We start from the raw sequence: 18,187 nt of genomic DNA on the forward strand, positions 1-18,187 counted from the left end.
GAAAATGTCTGGAACTCGATATCAGACCCATTACATCCTTTTTTGGATGCAATGGGTCTGATATTGAGTTGTAGGCACACACCCACAGTAGTGGTAATTTGATGGTCTGGACAGGAATTGCCATTGGTGCCTACACTGAATGTCTGAGCTACAGATTCAGAGACAGTAGTGCGCTATCAAGATGACATCCTTGCACCATATGTTAACCCATTTCTTCCAGTCACAGGATCTAATGCCATGTTTATGAATGATAATGCAACATTTAACAGAGTTTGTGCTATTTATTTCATTTAGTCTAAAACACTGACTTGTATGGAACGGTCATTCATTTCTTTTGAACTCAAATCCCATAAGACATGCTTGGAAAGCCCCATAATCCTTCCCGAAGCCTCTGTGAGCTGCAAACATGCTTTTGTGTGAATGGACCCTAATATCTCAAACTACAGTTGATAACCTTATTATTGGTACGGATCAATGAGTAGTTACGTCTGTAACCAGCAGAGGGGATTGTATTCCATATTGACCAACCTCCTCCAGTGAACTTTTTGTGACTCAGTATATGATTGTTTTTCTATATATGTTGTATGAGTTTTGATTTGCAATTTTCCATGTAATTCCCACTGAGAGAGTTTTTTGCTTCATCCAGTGACCTGCATAAATGTCATCATAAAAGAATAAAACATTTACATATATTTATGAGCATTTGCTTGTTTTTTTGCCGCTCAACTTTTGAGCATCAGCGTGCTATGAGCACTCTTTTCAACGACCTAAATGTTTTCATCTTTTCATGCAGATTATGCTTCAGCTTTTATATACATTTGTGGGGATGCATCCTGAGTAAAATTTTGAGAGCTTCAGTAGAAGAGGTTATCATGCAGCCACAGATGGTCGTACCTATACCTCTTTTGAAAAAGACAGAAATCAAGATAAAAAGGATGGTCAAACAAAAAGTCATAACTGCAGTCACCGAGCCAATAGAGTGGTGCTCTCCTGTTGTCATAGTGCCCAAAAGTGAGAATTTGTGTGGATCTGATCGAGCTGAACAAAAATGTTCTACGGGAATTACATCCTTTGCCCAAAGTGGAATACACACTGAATCTCTTATCTGGTGCTAAAGTGTTCTCAAAACTGGATGCAAATTCAGGATTCTGGCAAATCCCATTGGATGAAAAATCTTCTTATCTCACAACATTTATTACTCCGTTTGGAAGATTCAGATTTCTTAGACTGCCCTTTGGAATCTCTTCCACTCCAGAACATTTCCAAAGAAGAATGATACAAATTCTGGAAAACACAAGCGGAACAGTTTGTCACATGGATAACATACTAGTGTGGGGGGTCTAGTCAAGAAGAGCATGATATGAGATTGAGAGAAGTTTGCCAGAAACTGAAGGATGTTCATTTGACTTAGAACAAAGAAAAATGTATTTTCTCAATGAGCAAAATTAAATTTCTTGATAATATCATTGATAGCCAAGGAATTCATCCAGATGATGAGAAAATCATTGCTATCAAGGAGTATAAGTCACCAACAAATAAGAAGGAACTGAAACAGATGTTGGGCATGGCAAATTACTTGGCTCGTTTTGTTCCAAATTATGCAGAAGTGTTTTCTCCTCTAATTATGCTTCTCAGTAACAAAATAGATTTTATCTGGGATATACCTCAAAATGCTTTTCTCAAATGGAAGGAGATACTGTCATCTGATCCTGTTTTGAAAATCTTCAATCCCAACCAGGAATCCACAGTTACTGTTGATGCATCTTCATATGGCTTGGGAGTCACCTTACACCAAAAGCAAGATGATGGTCAGATTGGTGTTATTGCCTATGGTTCCAGAACTTTAATCACAACTGAGACTCGATATGCCTAAATCAAAAAGGAAGCCTTAGCTATTGCATGGGGTTGTGAGAAATTTAAGGATTACCTAACAGGAACTCATTTCAAGATAGGAATCAGAGGTTTATGATCACTCTCTATCTTCTCCAGAAAACATTTGGACGACTTGTCACCAAGGCTACAAAGGATCAAATTAAGGATGATGCGATACTCTTATTGCATCGTTCACATTCCAGGAAAGGAACTGTATGCAGCAGACACTTTATCCAGGAGTCCTCAAGTGTATCCAAACAAGACAAATGAATTGGAAGACAAGATAGATGCATATGTTCAAATGGTTAAAGAGACTCTACCAGCTTCATCGAAAAGACTGGAAGAACTGAAAGCAGCACAATTTGCTGATGAAGTTTCTCAGAAACTTTCATCATATACAATGACGGGATGGCCTGCAAAGAAAGATGTTGATTCCTTGTGTCTACCTTTCTGGCAACATCGTTAAGAAATCTCCATTCAGGATGGGATAGTGATGAGAGGCTGTGGAATCATCATTCCTCGATCACATCAAAGGGAAGTTCTAAATCAGATTCACGAAGGTCATCTTGGAATTACAAAATGCAGAGCTAGAGCCAGATGTTCTGTCTATCGGCCTGGAATAAGTAAAGAAATAGAAGAAAAGGTAAAAAATTACACGGCTTGTATCCAAGAATCTAAGAACAGGCACCAACCTCTCATTCCAACACCATTTCCTGAGAGACCATGGGAGATGATTGGTATGGACTTGTTCAAGTACAAGAATTCGTGGTATCTTCTTTTAGCTGACTACTATTCTCGTTTTCCTGAAATTGCAAAACTTTATAGACTGACAGCTGCTGAAATCATAAACCATTGCAAGTCCATATTCACTCGACATGGCATTCCAGATATTGTTCGATCAGACAATGGGCCTCAGTTTGATCCAGTGCGAACATTGGAATTTAAAACATTTTCTAAAAGGTATGGATTCACACACATTTCTAATAACCCAAAGTTTCCTCAAAGTAATGGACTGGTTGAGTCAGCAGTTAAAACAGTTAAAATGCTGATTAAGAAGTCGGAAGATCCATACATTGCTTTGATGGCATATCGAGCAACTCCCCTAGAAAACGGATTCAATCCAGCAGAGGTGTTGATGGGTAGAAGGATTAAAACAACTTTGCCAATAGCTAAAGGTCAATTACAACCACAAGCAGTGGATAGAAAAACCATCGAGGTCAAGGAAGAAAGGGGAGTTGAAAGACAGTGCCAAAACTACAACCAAAGACATGGGGGGAGAGATCTAAAGAAATTACAGGAAGGAGAAGAAGTATGGATAACTGACAGAAGAGCTACTGGTGTAGTACTAAAAAAGACTTCATTCCCAAGATCTTATCTGATTAAGTCAGGAAATAACTGACAAGCAATGATATGCTCTGTGTGTGTTTGTGATGTTTTCTTGATTTAAATAAAGTGATAATACAACAATTTCATATATAAAAGAGGTTCCACTGTATTTCTCATTGATAGAGTGATTTATAAAATATCCCAAAAAATATACAGTAGACTCTTGACTATCTGGTTTCATTATAAAATAACTATAGTTCTTCATAATGGAATGATGAAAAATTTACTTTGCCAAAGCATTGTAAACGTAATCAGTTTACATAACAATCTATCAATGAAACAAGTAAAAAATAATTTTTGTAAGAATTCAGCTTTGGTTTTATGTTAATATTTTGGTTATTGCAACCCTTTTCACAACATATAGAAATTTACTACCCCCCCCCCAAAATGGCATATCTTTTAAGCCACCTCCTAAGAAAAAAGCTTTATTTATTTCAATTTTCAGCAAGTACCAACTAAGGGATATAGAGAAAAGTGTTCCACTGAGACATTTCCTGTAAAAAATATCTAGGCTTGTCAATGATAAATTAAGAGTCTTTAAGGAATTGGGATATCTCGACAATGACACTGAAATGGTTAAAAATGTGTGTGTATTAATACTAAAAGGTATTCTGCTAATGGACCGACAAACTTGGAGGGCTGTTAGTAGACATCAAGAGGAACAAAAATTGCAATGGAACATGGTGTCACAAACCACGCTGAGAAGGTGAAAATTGCGAAAAATGCATGCAGGTTTTGACATCATGCTGGAACAACAAAAAGTACAATAATAACTACGAAAAGATTTATTTGATTAATTATTACAAGAGTTGTTGGGAGTGGCGGCCACTGACGTCATTGCACAGTCCACAACGACGTAAAAACAATTCCCAGATGCACTCGAAGATACCAGGTATGCTTTTATGCAGATGATACTCATGAAGCAGTTAGTTGTCTGTTCAGGGCTCAGCACGGATCATGGCCTCAAAACTAGTGAAAATAGTGACCAAAATGTTTAAAAAAGTGACCAAATAGTGACAAAAATAATTTTAGAAAGAGACCAAATAGTGACAAAAATAATTTTAGAAAGAGACCAAATAGTGACAAAAATAATTTTAGAAAGAGACCAAATAGTGACAAAAATAATTTTAGAAAGAGACCAAATAGTGACAAAAATAATTTTAGAAAGAGACCAAATAGTGACAAAAATAATTTTAGAAAGAGACCAAATGGACAATGAATTTTGATTATTACCAAATTGAATGAATTGAAATTGAATTTAGTTTTTACTAAACTTTTTGTATTTCAATGGAACTCATCGAAATTGCTTTTTTTCAGATAATAGTGTGAAATAATTCAAACTCAAGCGCATTCTGCTAACCAGAAAAGTTTTGAATAAATTATCAAATTTATCAACAACTATGTGTGAGAGAATAACATTACATCCTTTCTAAGTAACAGTAGCAATGCCTTTCTCCCATGTTGCTTTTCACAACCCATCTTAAAATCAATTTAAGCAGGGAAAACTTCAAAATGGGAAAAAGTTTTCACATTCAAAGAAGGAAAAAAAATGAAATAACACAAAATTTGATGAGAGAATTTGTCCCATCTACATTTCAGTGGATTTTTCATTCATGTTATGCCATGAATGACAGTATACAAAATGTACTCAAACTTTTTTAACTAGTACAAATTTGATTTACATACCTAGGTTTGTATAATACGTTCCAACAAATTTTAAGAAATTTACTATAATGATTAAAAAAAACCTATAAAATTACATTTTTAACAATATTATTTTAAATTATTAAATTAAAATATTACTTAAATTACTGAATTAAATTATTTAAATCAATAAATTGAATAAAGTATTTCAATTATTACAAATACAAATACAACGCCACAACAGGCAAATTGCCCAACGAGGTGGCTGACTTAAGAACATCATGTATCCCCGAGCCATTTTTTTGGAGGCCCTACCTACTACTACTACTACACCACACATGCCCCCCCCCCCGCGGAACCCCCCAAAGAATCAGTACATGCGGGAATGTGCGTGTACGTGTAGTGAAACCTCATGTGAAATTTTGTTTCTCTGTAATGCTTGTTATGTGTAGTGCTGCCATCTGCCACCAGATTTTCTAACTATGAGTGAAGTGTTATGGTTGAATGATTTATCGTTGTAGGACTGTTGCTCTCTTTGGCGAGACTTTTTAACGGGGAGATCGGCTCGCATTTGCGCCTTGAAGTTGGGAACCACAGAAAACCAACTTCAGCCGACCACCACTGTGGGGTTCGAACCCGGATCCTCGCATCGCGAGTCCGTCACTATAACCACTCGACCACCACAGCGGCCAATTAAATTAACTAAATTATTTTAATTGTTATACGTTGAGGGAGGGCAATCCACCCTCCCCACCAGTGTCAATCTAAGACCTTCAAGTCTATCTCCACCTATGGCTGGACAAGGGTGGGTGAGTCTACTCTTTTACAGGCGAAGGGGAGGGGGCACAAAAATAATACTGCCCTTGGGTGAGGGAGAAAATAAACCAGTTTCGAAATTGTTTAGTTTTTGAGAGAAAAATTTGTAAATATATATTTTTCTTTTTTTTACACACCACATAACATACACCCCTGCAAAAAAACATTTACTCCTTTACCCAGAAACAGTGTAATTTTGCCCCCCCCCCCACCCCCGTAATTTTTAACAGAAAAAGACCCGGTAAATTTTCCATGAACCTTGTAAGCACCAACGTGGCGACTTTTTCCCGCGCCAATCAATCACCGTTTTGCGGTGGTCAATTCAAGATGGCTGACAAAGGGCATATAAAATTACAAAAAAATATATAATTTATAATATGAATCAACCTAATATGCGCAATATGCGAAAATCGATAGAAATATATTGGGAAATACGGAAAATTAGGATAAAATGAACACAAAAATCAAATCAACGACATACAGAGTTTATGGATGCTGCTGTCAGGGCTACCTATTTCGCCACGTTAGCTCTGACTCCTCCCGTAATTTTCAACGAACAAAAACAGTGAATTTCCCCCCCCCCACCCGGGGCACCCGATTTACCATGGCCGTAATACGATATTTTTTTCTGGAGGGGAAACCTAATTTTACTGCCCCTTGACTGTGAAATTTGATATTTTTGCAAAGGAATTTATTGCCTTTTCTTAAATATACCATTCCATCAAAAATGCCGTTCGAGGCATTGCCTCCCCCCCCCCCCGAGTTTTGGATCTGATCACGGTATGTAGCAACCCGGGCCGCAAGTACGAACTAAAATTTACTATCGTCCGGGGCCGGTACCCATTTTTTTTAACGGAAAAAGAGTAAACTCGGCACCCTTCCTCGTTCAACGCCCATGTAACCAGATCCCGCCCTCTCCTATTGCGGTCATAACAGCTACTCAAGACAAAAATGCTTTAATAACTTCCGAGGTCTAAAAAGGGGATTTTTTTACACAACAACAAGAATGGAGCGAATGGAGATAACGATAGAACAAACAAATGTAACTTGCTCAATGCTCCAAGAAAGGAATTCGGCCCTTAGGACTAAAACTTTTTAAAACAAATAAAATAAAGGATATTTTAAAATAAGATGAAAATGAAAGAACGAGTGTAAGCACGCGTGGGGAAATACGAAAGAATGGTAGTAGAGGACGGGAAAAAATTCTTTGTTGTAAGTACGCCTTTTACGCTATTTTTTTCTGACCGGCTTTTCCATAAAATGATGACTCTTTAACCAAGGAGCTTTCTTTCCAAGCACCTTGAAATTTAGGCGACTAGATAAGGAGCTGATATTCTAGTAGTGTAGTTGATATTCTAGTGGCTATACTTGAAATCAAGTTATGCTGACGTCACACGGTATGCTCCTGGGAAGATAAGACGCCTTCATACATAGGGGTTTCACGTGAAGGGAGCTAACGACCGTAGTTCAATGAAGGGACGGAGAACCTTGAACCGGTAAAGTTCCTCCTTGAAGAAAAGAAAAACACTGACAGCAGAAAAGCGTGCGAGACAGAGGTTTTTTTGCTAAAAAAAGTGTAAAAAGTGACCTGCGCCTGAAAATACGTAATAAAAGTGACTAGTTTCTAAAAAAGTGACTTTTAGTGAAAAAAGTGACCTGTGCCGAGCCCTGTCTGTTTCAATGAGTGCAACATCGAAACCTGCATGTATTTTTTTGCGATTTTCACCCTCTCAACGTGGTTTGCGACACCATGTTCTATCACAATTTTTGTTCCTCTTGATGTCTAACAACCCTCTGCATTTGTCGGTTCATTAACAGAACACCCTGTATATCAGTATACTTATATTATATATCAGTATAACTATAATTTATAAATGACATTATAAAATTTATCTTAAAATATGTGTAATATTTTTATTCTGAACTTCCTTTTTCTGTAATAAAATTTTAAAAAGTTAAAAGTCCAGTACACAACAAACATGTGGATGAGTTGAACTTGCAGTGGTGTATGTCAATTAATCGTCATTTTCAGAAAAGCAAGTTTTTAATAGAATTGTTGTCATAGAGTCCCAAGTTAAAAGTTTTGTAATTTCACAATCTAGTGGTGAACTATTGAAGTTGAGACTCAGTTCATTTTTTCTAGATATTAGTTTATTGTATTAAGAGAGAATATTTTTTCGGTCCGAAATATACTGAGAAATTGAATTTTCTGGATGTTATGCCGAAACTAGTATTTAAAAAGAAAAGTGATTTGTCTTCTCCGGGAATCGAACCCGGATTCCCTTGCATACCGGGCAAGTGCGCTAACCAGTACACCAGAGACACACTTTTCAATTCCTTATAACACGCATTAGTAGCGTGAAGCTCTAAGTGGAGACATGGCAGCCTCCCTAACTACAGCAATTTTTGCCCCAGTTAGAGTTTTTGTATTAAGAGATAATATTTTTTTGGCCCGAAATATACTGAGAAATTGAATTCTTTGGATGTTATGCCAAAACTAGTATTTGGAAGGAAAAGTGATTTGTTTTCTTAAGGAATGAAACCTGGGTTCCCTTGCATACCGGGCAAAGTGTGCTAACCAGAGAGACACTTTTCAATTCAGCCATGTCTCCACACTGACTGGAGACCTGGCTGTGTTATAAGGAATTTAAAAGTGTGTGTCTGGTGTGTTCGATTCCCGGAGGAGACAAATCACTTTTCTTTCCAAATACTAGTTTCGGCATAAAATACAGAAAAAATTCAGTTCTCAGTATTAGTTTATTATTTCTTTCAACAGTTTAGCACTTTTATATTGCATTTCTAGAAATCTGGTCAGAATTATTGAAAATATGACTTACACCAATGCAACTCTAACCCATGCATTTATAAATTACTGGCTTGTACAAAGAGGTCAGAAAGTATGAATGAGAGTAGGTTTTGATATAAAAAGGTTGTTTTTAATTGTATGGGTGGGATAGGAAATGAGCATTTACAGATGTCTGGCCAATCCAACTTTTTTGTTACCCCGCCTGCCCTTCCCCACATTACGCTGGATAGTTGAGAATCTACTGTATAAATAAATAAAGATTAAAAATTATGAAAATCAGTGTTCAATGTAATGGACTGGTATGGACTATACAATGGATGCAATGGACTATACAGGGTGCATAGGTAATAGGGCATATGACATTTTACTGGTGAACCATTGATACTAGAAGCATACTTTCAGTTAGAAAAGTATCCAAGTAACTTGTGGTACTCAGCCATGTCATTCATATTGCAAGGGGTTGTACAGTTATTAAATAAAATAAATATTAAAATAAAAAAATAATTTTTTATACAGTCCCAAAAAGTGTGCCCCAAAACCCAAATATAAAGTTGTTACCCTGTCTCTCCTGATGCCAACAAAAAAAAATTCCACAACTCTAAGTGCAATATTCACTGAGATATTTGAATTCGACAAAGGGGGGAATGTTGGGGGAAAAACAGTGTTAAATGCAGGTAAAACAGTTTATCCATATTTAATGCTTTTTTCCCCAACTTTCCTCTGTTTTTCAAATCTGAATATATCAGCCAATATTGCACTTGGAAACATGGAATTTTTTTAGTAGACATGAGGAGAGACAGGGCAACAACTTCGTAACTGGGTTTTTGGGCAGATAGGGACTGTATAAAAAGTCATTTTTTCAATTTTAATAACTATACAACTCTTTGCAATATGAATGACATATCTGAGTACTACACATTATTTGAGTACATTTTCTAATTGGAAGTATGCCTCTGCCTCTAGGATCAATGGTTTGCCAGTAAAATGCCACATGTCCTATTACGTATGCACCCCTGTGTATAAATTAATATAATTGTTTAAACATACCATTATCTGTTTCATGAACTGTTTTCGATTCTTTTGTTGGTGTTCCTCTATAACATAAAAAGATAATTATTTCATAAATGATGTCAAATTTTAATTAAAAATTCTTATTAGTTACTCATCAATAAAAAATCAGAGAAAAATATAGTCAAATTAGTTATAAACCATGGGGGGAAGCATGAAAAAATTAATTTTGCAGCAGGGTCACTTACTACAAATAAGACTGCAGCAAAAGAATTGATGACATTATCGGCACTGTTGAACACTTACCTATACCTAATGCACAAGCTGAACTTATAGAAGCAGATCCCGCTAAAAACACTAAAGCCACATATATGGCATACCCCCGGTGGTTCCTATTACCTGATATGATATCCCCTGTATTCTCTATAACTGACAGTGACTCTAAATATGATATTCAAACGTTTATGCATGTTTCTTTCAATATTGAATTTTATACTAAATGGCTTGTATCTGATTTCTCTTATAAACTATTGCTTTCGTGAAGAATAAAGATGAATATTTAATCAAGTGCAATGACCTGTCTCTTCACTCAAACACTCTTCACTTTAAACAGCATTTGTCTGAGGATTACGTCACTCTTCGCTATCCATACGAAGGTTTTTAACAGCTGGCTGATGTGAAGATGTATTTAGGAATAGAAAATTCAACTGCCCTTGCGGGGAATCGAACCCATGTCCTTTCACTTTCCGGGGAATGCCCTTAGATCAATAAACTACAAAGGCAACAAATATTTCAAACTTTCCTTGGAGCTCATGGGCACTGAAAAGGGCCATACATGGATGATCTGACCTAACTCAGGCCATGATTGTTCCATTCCCAGCAAGGGCAGTTGAATTTTCTCTCTTCCCTAAATATATCTTCGCATCAGCCAGCTGTTAAAAAACCTTTGAAACGGCATTTGTCCATAGTCCTGAGTATAAAGAAATACCTTTGAGCAAGTTATAGGTGTGTAAGCTCCAACATTTAATGGGTGAAAAATTATTTTAGTTAAAAATGAATTAATTCATTATTTTAATTTAGTCTTGATAAATACTAATATTAACCACTTACTTAGATAAGCCGGGTCTTGAAACTCTACGCAACCAGCTCCTATAAGAGAATAAATTCCACCTAAATTATTTTTTTTGCTCAACTAAATTCATTGGAAATTAGGAACTTGTAATGTATCAGTGCTTTTAATGCAAAAAATAACACTTGTAGATTTTTATGAAACTTACACAGAATTAATTACGCAAATTATCATTTTCAGTGACTGCAAAATCAATTATTTACAGAATTAAGTTACTGATTTATTTTTACTATTTTTGTGTAGCGCGATATGGAAAGCTTATTTTTCAAAACCTGAAACACTCTACAGGCAAATTTTAAAGCATTTTCTTTCAATGTTAATTTCTTGATAACCCTTTAAAGGGCCATTTTTTCTAATAATGGTATATTAAAATATTTTTGAGATTGATTAAAGAAAAGAAATTCATTTATCTTATTAGATAAAATGAATTAAAACATAATTAATTTTTAATAAAATGAATTAAAAATAATTAATTTTTAATAAAATGAATTAAAAATAATTAATTTTTAATAAAATGAATTAAAAATAATTAATTTTTAATAAAATTAATTAAAACATAATTAATTTTTTAGATTATTTAGATGATATATATATATATAGTTTTTCTCTTTTTTCTGAAGTTATTAATAAATGGTAGCTCTCTAAGAGAGGTGGTAAAATAGTTTACCGTGGACATTTAAAAATTGATGAATTTGGTGGGAAGTATACTTTCCACGGCTTTAGAAAGGGTTAAATCAATTCAAACAATTCTAAATATTTCAATTCGGGGAGTAAACAAATATACCGGGTGTATGCTCTAATTGTTATACTAATTGTTATATTAATTCCTATATATTTAGTCTAAATGTCTCTATATGTCACTTTCAATTATAAGAAAAAAGGTTAAAATAACCTTGGCAAATCGCTTTTTCGAAAAAAAATTTCTGAAAAATGCATGAAATTTGAATTTTTATATGCCCCATACGGGATCAGGAACTTTCGCCCCCAACATCTCGCCCCTGGAATGCTTCGTCCCTGTTACATTTTGCCCCCGGAAATTTCTCCCCGGTATGTTTGGCCCCCGAAAAATTCACACCTGACATTTCACCTGCCCTGACCGTATGAGTGATCTAGTGACTGAGTGAGTGTGAAATGGACTGCATGAGTGACCAAGTGAGTGTGAAATGGACTGTATGAGTGCGTTAGTGACCGTACAAATGACTAAGCCAGTGGCAGAATGACTCACCACATGAGTGACCGTATCAACTAGTGTGCAATTGAATTTATGAGTGAATGACCGTATGAGTGACCACGTGACTGACCGAATGGCCGTATGAGTGACGTGACTGACCGAATGGCCGCATGAGTGACCAAATGAATGACCATATGAGCAACCAAGTGATTAACTGTATGAGTGATCAAGTGAGTGATTGAGGGTTTGACCGTGTGAGTAACCAAGGGAGTAACTGAGTGATGAAATGTTCGAGTGAATGAGTGACCAAGAGGGAGTGACCGATTAAATATTGTGTAAGTTTCCAAGTGAGTGACTGAGTGATTGAGCATATGAGTGACCAAAGGAGAGACTGAGTAATTAACCATATGAGTGACTGACCAAATGGATGTATGAGTGACCAAGTGAATGACCGCATGAGCAACCAAGTGATTAATTGTATGAGTGATCAAGTAAGTGATTGAGGGATTGACCGTGTGAGTGACCAAGGGAGTTACTGAGCAATGGAACATTTGAGTGAATGAGTGACCAAGAGTGAGTGACCAATTAAATGCTTGCGTAAGTTTCCAAGTGAGTGACTAATTAAATACTGGTGTAAGTTTTCTAGTGAGTGATTGAGCGTATGAGTGACCGAGTGGTTGACGGAATGAAAGACAGAGTGAATGCTTTAATAAATTTCTGAGTGATTGAGCATATGAGTGATCAAGGGAGAGACTGAGTGATTGAGCATATGAGTGATCAAGGGAGAGACAGAGTGATTAACCATATGAGTGACTGACCAAATGGCCATATAAGTGACCAAGTGAATGACCGCATGAGGGACCTAGTGATTAACTGTATGAGTGACAGAGTGTCTGACCGAATGGCCGCATTAGTGACCAAGTGAATGACGAATGAGTGACCGAGTGGTTAACTGCATGAGTGACCAAGTGAGTGACTGTATATGTGACCAGGTGAGTGGCTGTATATGTGACCAGGTGAGTGACGGTACGAGTGTCCAAGTGAGTGATCAAGGGACTGACTGTGTCAGTGACCAAGGGAGTTACTGAGTGATGGAACGCATAAGTGAATGTGTGACCAAGGGAGTTACTGAGTGATGGAACGCATAAGTGAATGTGTGACCAATTGAGTGGCTGCATGAGTGACCGAAAGATTGATAAAGTGAATGACTGTATGATTGAGCCAGTGAGCGATTGATTGATTGACAAAGTGAGCGATTGAGTGATTAACAAAGTGAGCGATTGAGTGATTGACAAAGTGAGCGATTGAGTGATTGACAAAGTGAGCAATTGAGTGATTAACAAAGTGAGCGATTGAGTGATTAAAAAGTGCGAGGGGGGAGTGTCTGCAAAGATGATCCTCCTCATGCCCTCCCTTTTTATAGGTGGTTACGTAGCATGAGTGACCAAGTGACTCACACTTTAAGAATTTGGAATTTTCAGTTGAAGAATAAAATATTTTTCCCAAATTTACGTTGCTGCAAAATTTTTCAATATAAGAAGAGGGCCTGAACAAAAACATTAAAATCCCCCAAGGTACCTTTTCCCTCCCCTCACGCTTCCTAGATATCCAGATGGGTTTAAATAAAAACCTTCATACTTAGGTTCACCATGCATCATCGAGGAGAATGCAGGAAATTGCAATGCTGAATACGGCTTATCCCTAAATTTTGCCAAAAATTGCAATTTATTGCACTTATATGATCACTCACAGGGTCAGGGCAGGTGAAATGTCCGGGGGTAAATTTTCATTAAATTTATTTAATTTCATTTTCATTTCTTAACTCGATCACTCATATATTCACTCATTTGATCACTCATATATTCACTCACTTGATCACTCATATATTCACTCACTTGATCACTCATATATTCACTCACTTGATCACTCATATATTCACTCACTTGATCACTCATATATTCACTCACTTGATCACTCATATATTCACTCACTTGATCACTCATATATTCACTCACTTGATCACTCATATATTCACTCACTTGATCACTCATGTGGTCACTCACTTGGTCATTTGTACCATCATTCATATGTTCACTCATATGGTTACGCGTACGATCAGGGCAGGCGAAATGTCAGGGGGTAAATTTCCGATTCACTTGATTACTGACTGGGTCACTCACTTGGTCACTCGTACCATCATTCATATGTTCACTCATACGGTCACGCGTACAGTCAAGGTAGGCAAAATGACAGGGGGGTCAATTTTCGATTCACTTGATTACTCACTGAGTAACTCGTATGATCACTCACTGGGTCACTCATATGGTCAGGGCAGGTGAAATGTCCGGGGGAAAATTTTCAATTCACTCGATCACTCACTTGGTCACTCATGCAGTCAGGAGAAGCAAAATGTCACGAGTAAATGTCCAACTCACTCGATTACTCATTTGGTCACTCACTTGGTCACGTGCACCATCATTCATATGTTCACTCATATGGTTACGCATACGATCAGGGCAGGCAAAATGTCAGGGGGTAAATTTCCGATTCACTTGATTACTGACTGGGTCACTCATATGGTCAGGGCAGGCGAAATGTCAGGGTGAAATTTCCGGCGGCCAAATGTACCGGGGTGAGATGTCAGGGGCAAAATTTCCGGGGGCCAAATGTACCGGGGACGAAACGTGCCAGGGGCGAGATGTCGGGGACGAAATGTCGGAGGCAAAATATCGGGGGCAAAGGTTCCGTGAACCGCCCCATCCACCCTTAAGATTGTGTAAATATTCAAAATTTATAACTTTTTCCCAGAAATTTTTTTTTGACTTACAGCTTTTAAGATGATGTGTGACAACATTTAAAACTTTTTTTGTGATTGGAAGTTGTTTCAAGACTAATGATTTCCAAATTAGCTATTGGATAATGCCCTGTATCTTTTTACTCTATTTGAAATATTCCTTTATATTTCCTCTGTCATACTTACTGTAGTTGTGAATATCTCTCCAAAAAAAAAAAATTCTGGTTCTGTAAATGTTGAGTCAACAATATTTAATAATTCGGAAAAAGAGCTAACATTAATTTTACATAGTTACTCACATTTTGGAAGACTGGAAATCTTCTGCCCATCCACCACTTTTTGTTGAAAGTTCATGTGAAGCTCCCTGAAAGAAAAAAAATGTTTAATGAAAATAAGTTGATGTAACCTTCCATTCAAGAAAAATTATAAAAGTAAACAAGAAATAAAACAAAATGGTTTCAGTTTTTCAATATTCAGGAAGCTGTGGATCAGAGCCACAGCAGGAGAGCTGTGTGAAAAAATTAGAATGTGAATACAGGAGGAGAGGGGTTGTAACTTTTTTTTTACATCTTTTTAAATGAATGCTGCAGATGTTATGGTTCTTTCAAGATGATTACATCTTGAAAGAACCATAACATCTGCAGACTTACAAAGTAATGTAACAACAAAAACTATTTACAGATAAGGAAACCTTGTTTCTGGATCAATATGCAAAAGGTGTTCACAGCTTTGAAATAAAAAGGAAAGTTATTTTTTTATTGTATTTCCCACTCTGTATTTGGTAGTACCATTCCTTTAGTTGCACAAATGTAAGTTTTTGTCTTATACATGAAATAAGAAACATGAGGAGAAGTATATACACACAGTTTACTAAAAATAACTATTTTTATTTTCATTTTGAAAAGATCATCAAAATTAAAATTTCAATTGATATTAATATTCTATTATTATATTATTGTAATTACCATATCAATTATATTTAAAAGTTTAACAATATATAAAAATTTAATTACATTTGAAAATTAAATTATTAAATTTTTTTAATGTAAAAAAATAATTTTTTTCCATGATAAAATTTCAATATTCTGTGGAAAAATTTTGGTGTTTATGATATTCCCCAAATTACAGTGGAGTCTCTCTCAAAGTGTAAACTTATATCTGCCCGTGGACTCTCGAGACCAAGAGTCCCCACCATCATTTTCCACTGCAGTACCTCCATAAGAAACTGAAATATTTAATTAATTAATAATTTAATTACATTAGTATTCAATTTTTGTCGTATAAGCCGCACTTCCCGCTTCCTCTCTGGATTTCCATTCCATGACGTTAGGGGAGTTGGGGAGCACACAGATAGTAAATTAGGATCAAATAAATTTTCAAAATTTAATTTCAACTATATAAGCCGCACTTCCCACTTTCTGTCAGGATTTCGATTTCTCGTAGCGAGGGGCATAGATCAAGATAATAAGTTGGGATCAATGATGCTACCCCAAGCACAATTTCCGTAATTCACTACTGAATATATCCATGCAGAGAATACATCTTTTAAGAATTTTTTATTGGCAATATATCTAAATTTATATATAACAGCTGTAAAAAGTCGTATGTTTTAATTGTTTTTTCGCAACGCAACATACATTTCAAATCACCTTGTATTATTATGCCAAAGTAATATTCAGACACTCTGACCATGGGGGGGTCATTCAAGCATTACGTCAGCATCGAGGAGGGGGGAGGGGGTTTCAGATTTGCTGACTTTTGATGAAAAGGGGGGGGGGGGGTTTGAAGGTTGCTTACGTCATCAACCACCCCTTTTTAAAGATATGAAATACTCTAAGCTGCTGACGAAATTTTGCTGACAGGGGGGGGGGGGGGCAAAAATGGCTGAAAATCTGCTTACGTAATACTTGAATGGGCCCTAGGTGCTGGAACCTGGGGGCTGAGGTCATTTGAGCCCCTCTCCAATAATTTTTTGAGGGGGCTGATCCCCTTCCCATTAATTCATGAATATAAAATACAATGCACCTTTCCATCTCACGCAGACGGGTTTGAGTACAGTATAGAGTAGTGTTTCTCAACCGCTGCGCCCCAACATCAGTCAAACCAGGCTGTGACTGGTTTACCGTTTCACTTTTACCCATTTATTTCCCAATTCCTTATGTTTTTTTACATTATAGTCTATGTATGGAATATTTGTTCACTGAAAATTTGTGATGCTAAGCAGGGCTGGCACTATAACAAGGTTTAACTTTATATAAATGAAAAGGAGGACATTAAAAAAACCTTGAGAATTTTTGCTAACGGAAAAACTATGATATTAATTCTTTCATGAAAGTTATAATCATATTCACCAATGAGCAAATTTTGTGAATGGAAATAAAACAATCAATACCCTTGACAACAAATAATATCATACCTTTTAACTACAGTGACGTCATGTGACACTGCAAAATTTTTATGTTAATATAAATGAGGGTTCCCCAATCTACAAGAGATTGCTAAGGATGTGTTTTTGAGCGAAGCTAAAAGTAGAGTGAAAAAACAAAATAAGCTGCCTGCCAAACAGTTTTTGTTTCATGTGTCTGCGACCAAAATTTTAGGGTAGAAACAGGACTTGAAAAATTAAAAAACATTTTAGGCGTCGGCCAAATTTCTTGGCAGTCAAGCATATTTTTAAGAGAAATAGTGCAAAATGAAAAAAATTTATTCGACTTTTCCAGCACTTGATGACCTTCCCAATGTTAGAAGATGCACAGACATAAATTCCAAAAAATTTGTGATCATGCATAAAAAATTTTAGGTGCCTATGTAAATTTTTTTTTTTTTTTTTGTGCCATGTCAACTCGGCTCCTGGGATTTGTCAAGCCCTAGGTAAATAAATACATCTAGACATGAACAAGTGCATCTGTGTTCAATGTCAGGTCTCCCTTGCAAAACACTGTTGATGCATTTTGGTTCCTACTGTCATAAAATGGTGTCAAGTCGCCTCAATGTCAACAAAGTGCTATTGTGCACAGTTTATGTGTACTTGTACAACTAGAGATTGTGTTATAATTCAAAATATATGAAATTTATATCGTATTTGAAGATTGATAAGCATAATAAAAGGTTTTCTCCTTCCTCTCATTTTAATTTCAGGTAAATCAACATTTGAAGATGCAGATAAAAATTAATGAATCCCTGAAGAATTTTTATGTTCTTGAAATAGTGATTTCTAATAAGCATTCAACAAATAAATTGTGGTTATAATATCCCTTTATGGACATATGTTTGAAATAAAATGTTTTTGTATGACAAATCGTGTGCAAGTTCTGTGATTTGTGTTTATTTTATATCAATATGTTTAATTCATGTTTCTATCAATAACTAACTAAGATGAAGTATACGGTCAAATGAGAGTTATCAGGTGAAGTTATTTGTTTGAAGCTAAGTATGAAATGCATAGATTGGAAAAACATCTTTAATATAAATATAAATAAATATAAATAAATATAAATATAATAAATATAAAATATTGAAATTGCTTAATATTTTAGTTTGTTTAAAATATTATCGCTTGCA

At 35.9% G+C, this 18,187-nt stretch overlaps 1 protein-coding gene across 2 annotated transcripts in view; it reads right to left on the reverse strand.

Annotated features, from left to right (window-relative positions):
• The window catches only part of IFT43 (intraflagellar transport 43), a 60,052-nt gene that overhangs the window by 23,636 nt on the left and 18,229 nt on the right, over positions 1-18,187 (reverse strand). For both annotated transcript variants that reach the window (XM_089254053.1, XM_089254054.1), the window contains exons 4-6: positions 14,926-14,990; positions 10,643-10,681; positions 9,572-9,618 (exon numbers count right to left, since the gene is read on the reverse strand). In XM_089254053.1, the coding sequence (XP_089110179.1) occupies positions 9,572-9,618; positions 10,643-10,681; positions 14,926-14,990 (151 nt within the window). The remainder of the gene's footprint in view (positions 1-9,571; positions 9,619-10,642; positions 10,682-14,925; positions 14,991-18,187) is intronic.

Source organism: Pholcus phalangioides, unplaced genomic scaffold (genome assembly GCF_987345545.1).
Source record: "Pholcus phalangioides strain wild (caught in Gottingen) unplaced genomic scaffold, Ppha-v1.0 ptg000039l_1, whole genome shotgun sequence".
Lineage (NCBI taxonomy): Eukaryota > Metazoa > Arthropoda > Arachnida > Araneae > Pholcidae > Pholcus > Pholcus phalangioides.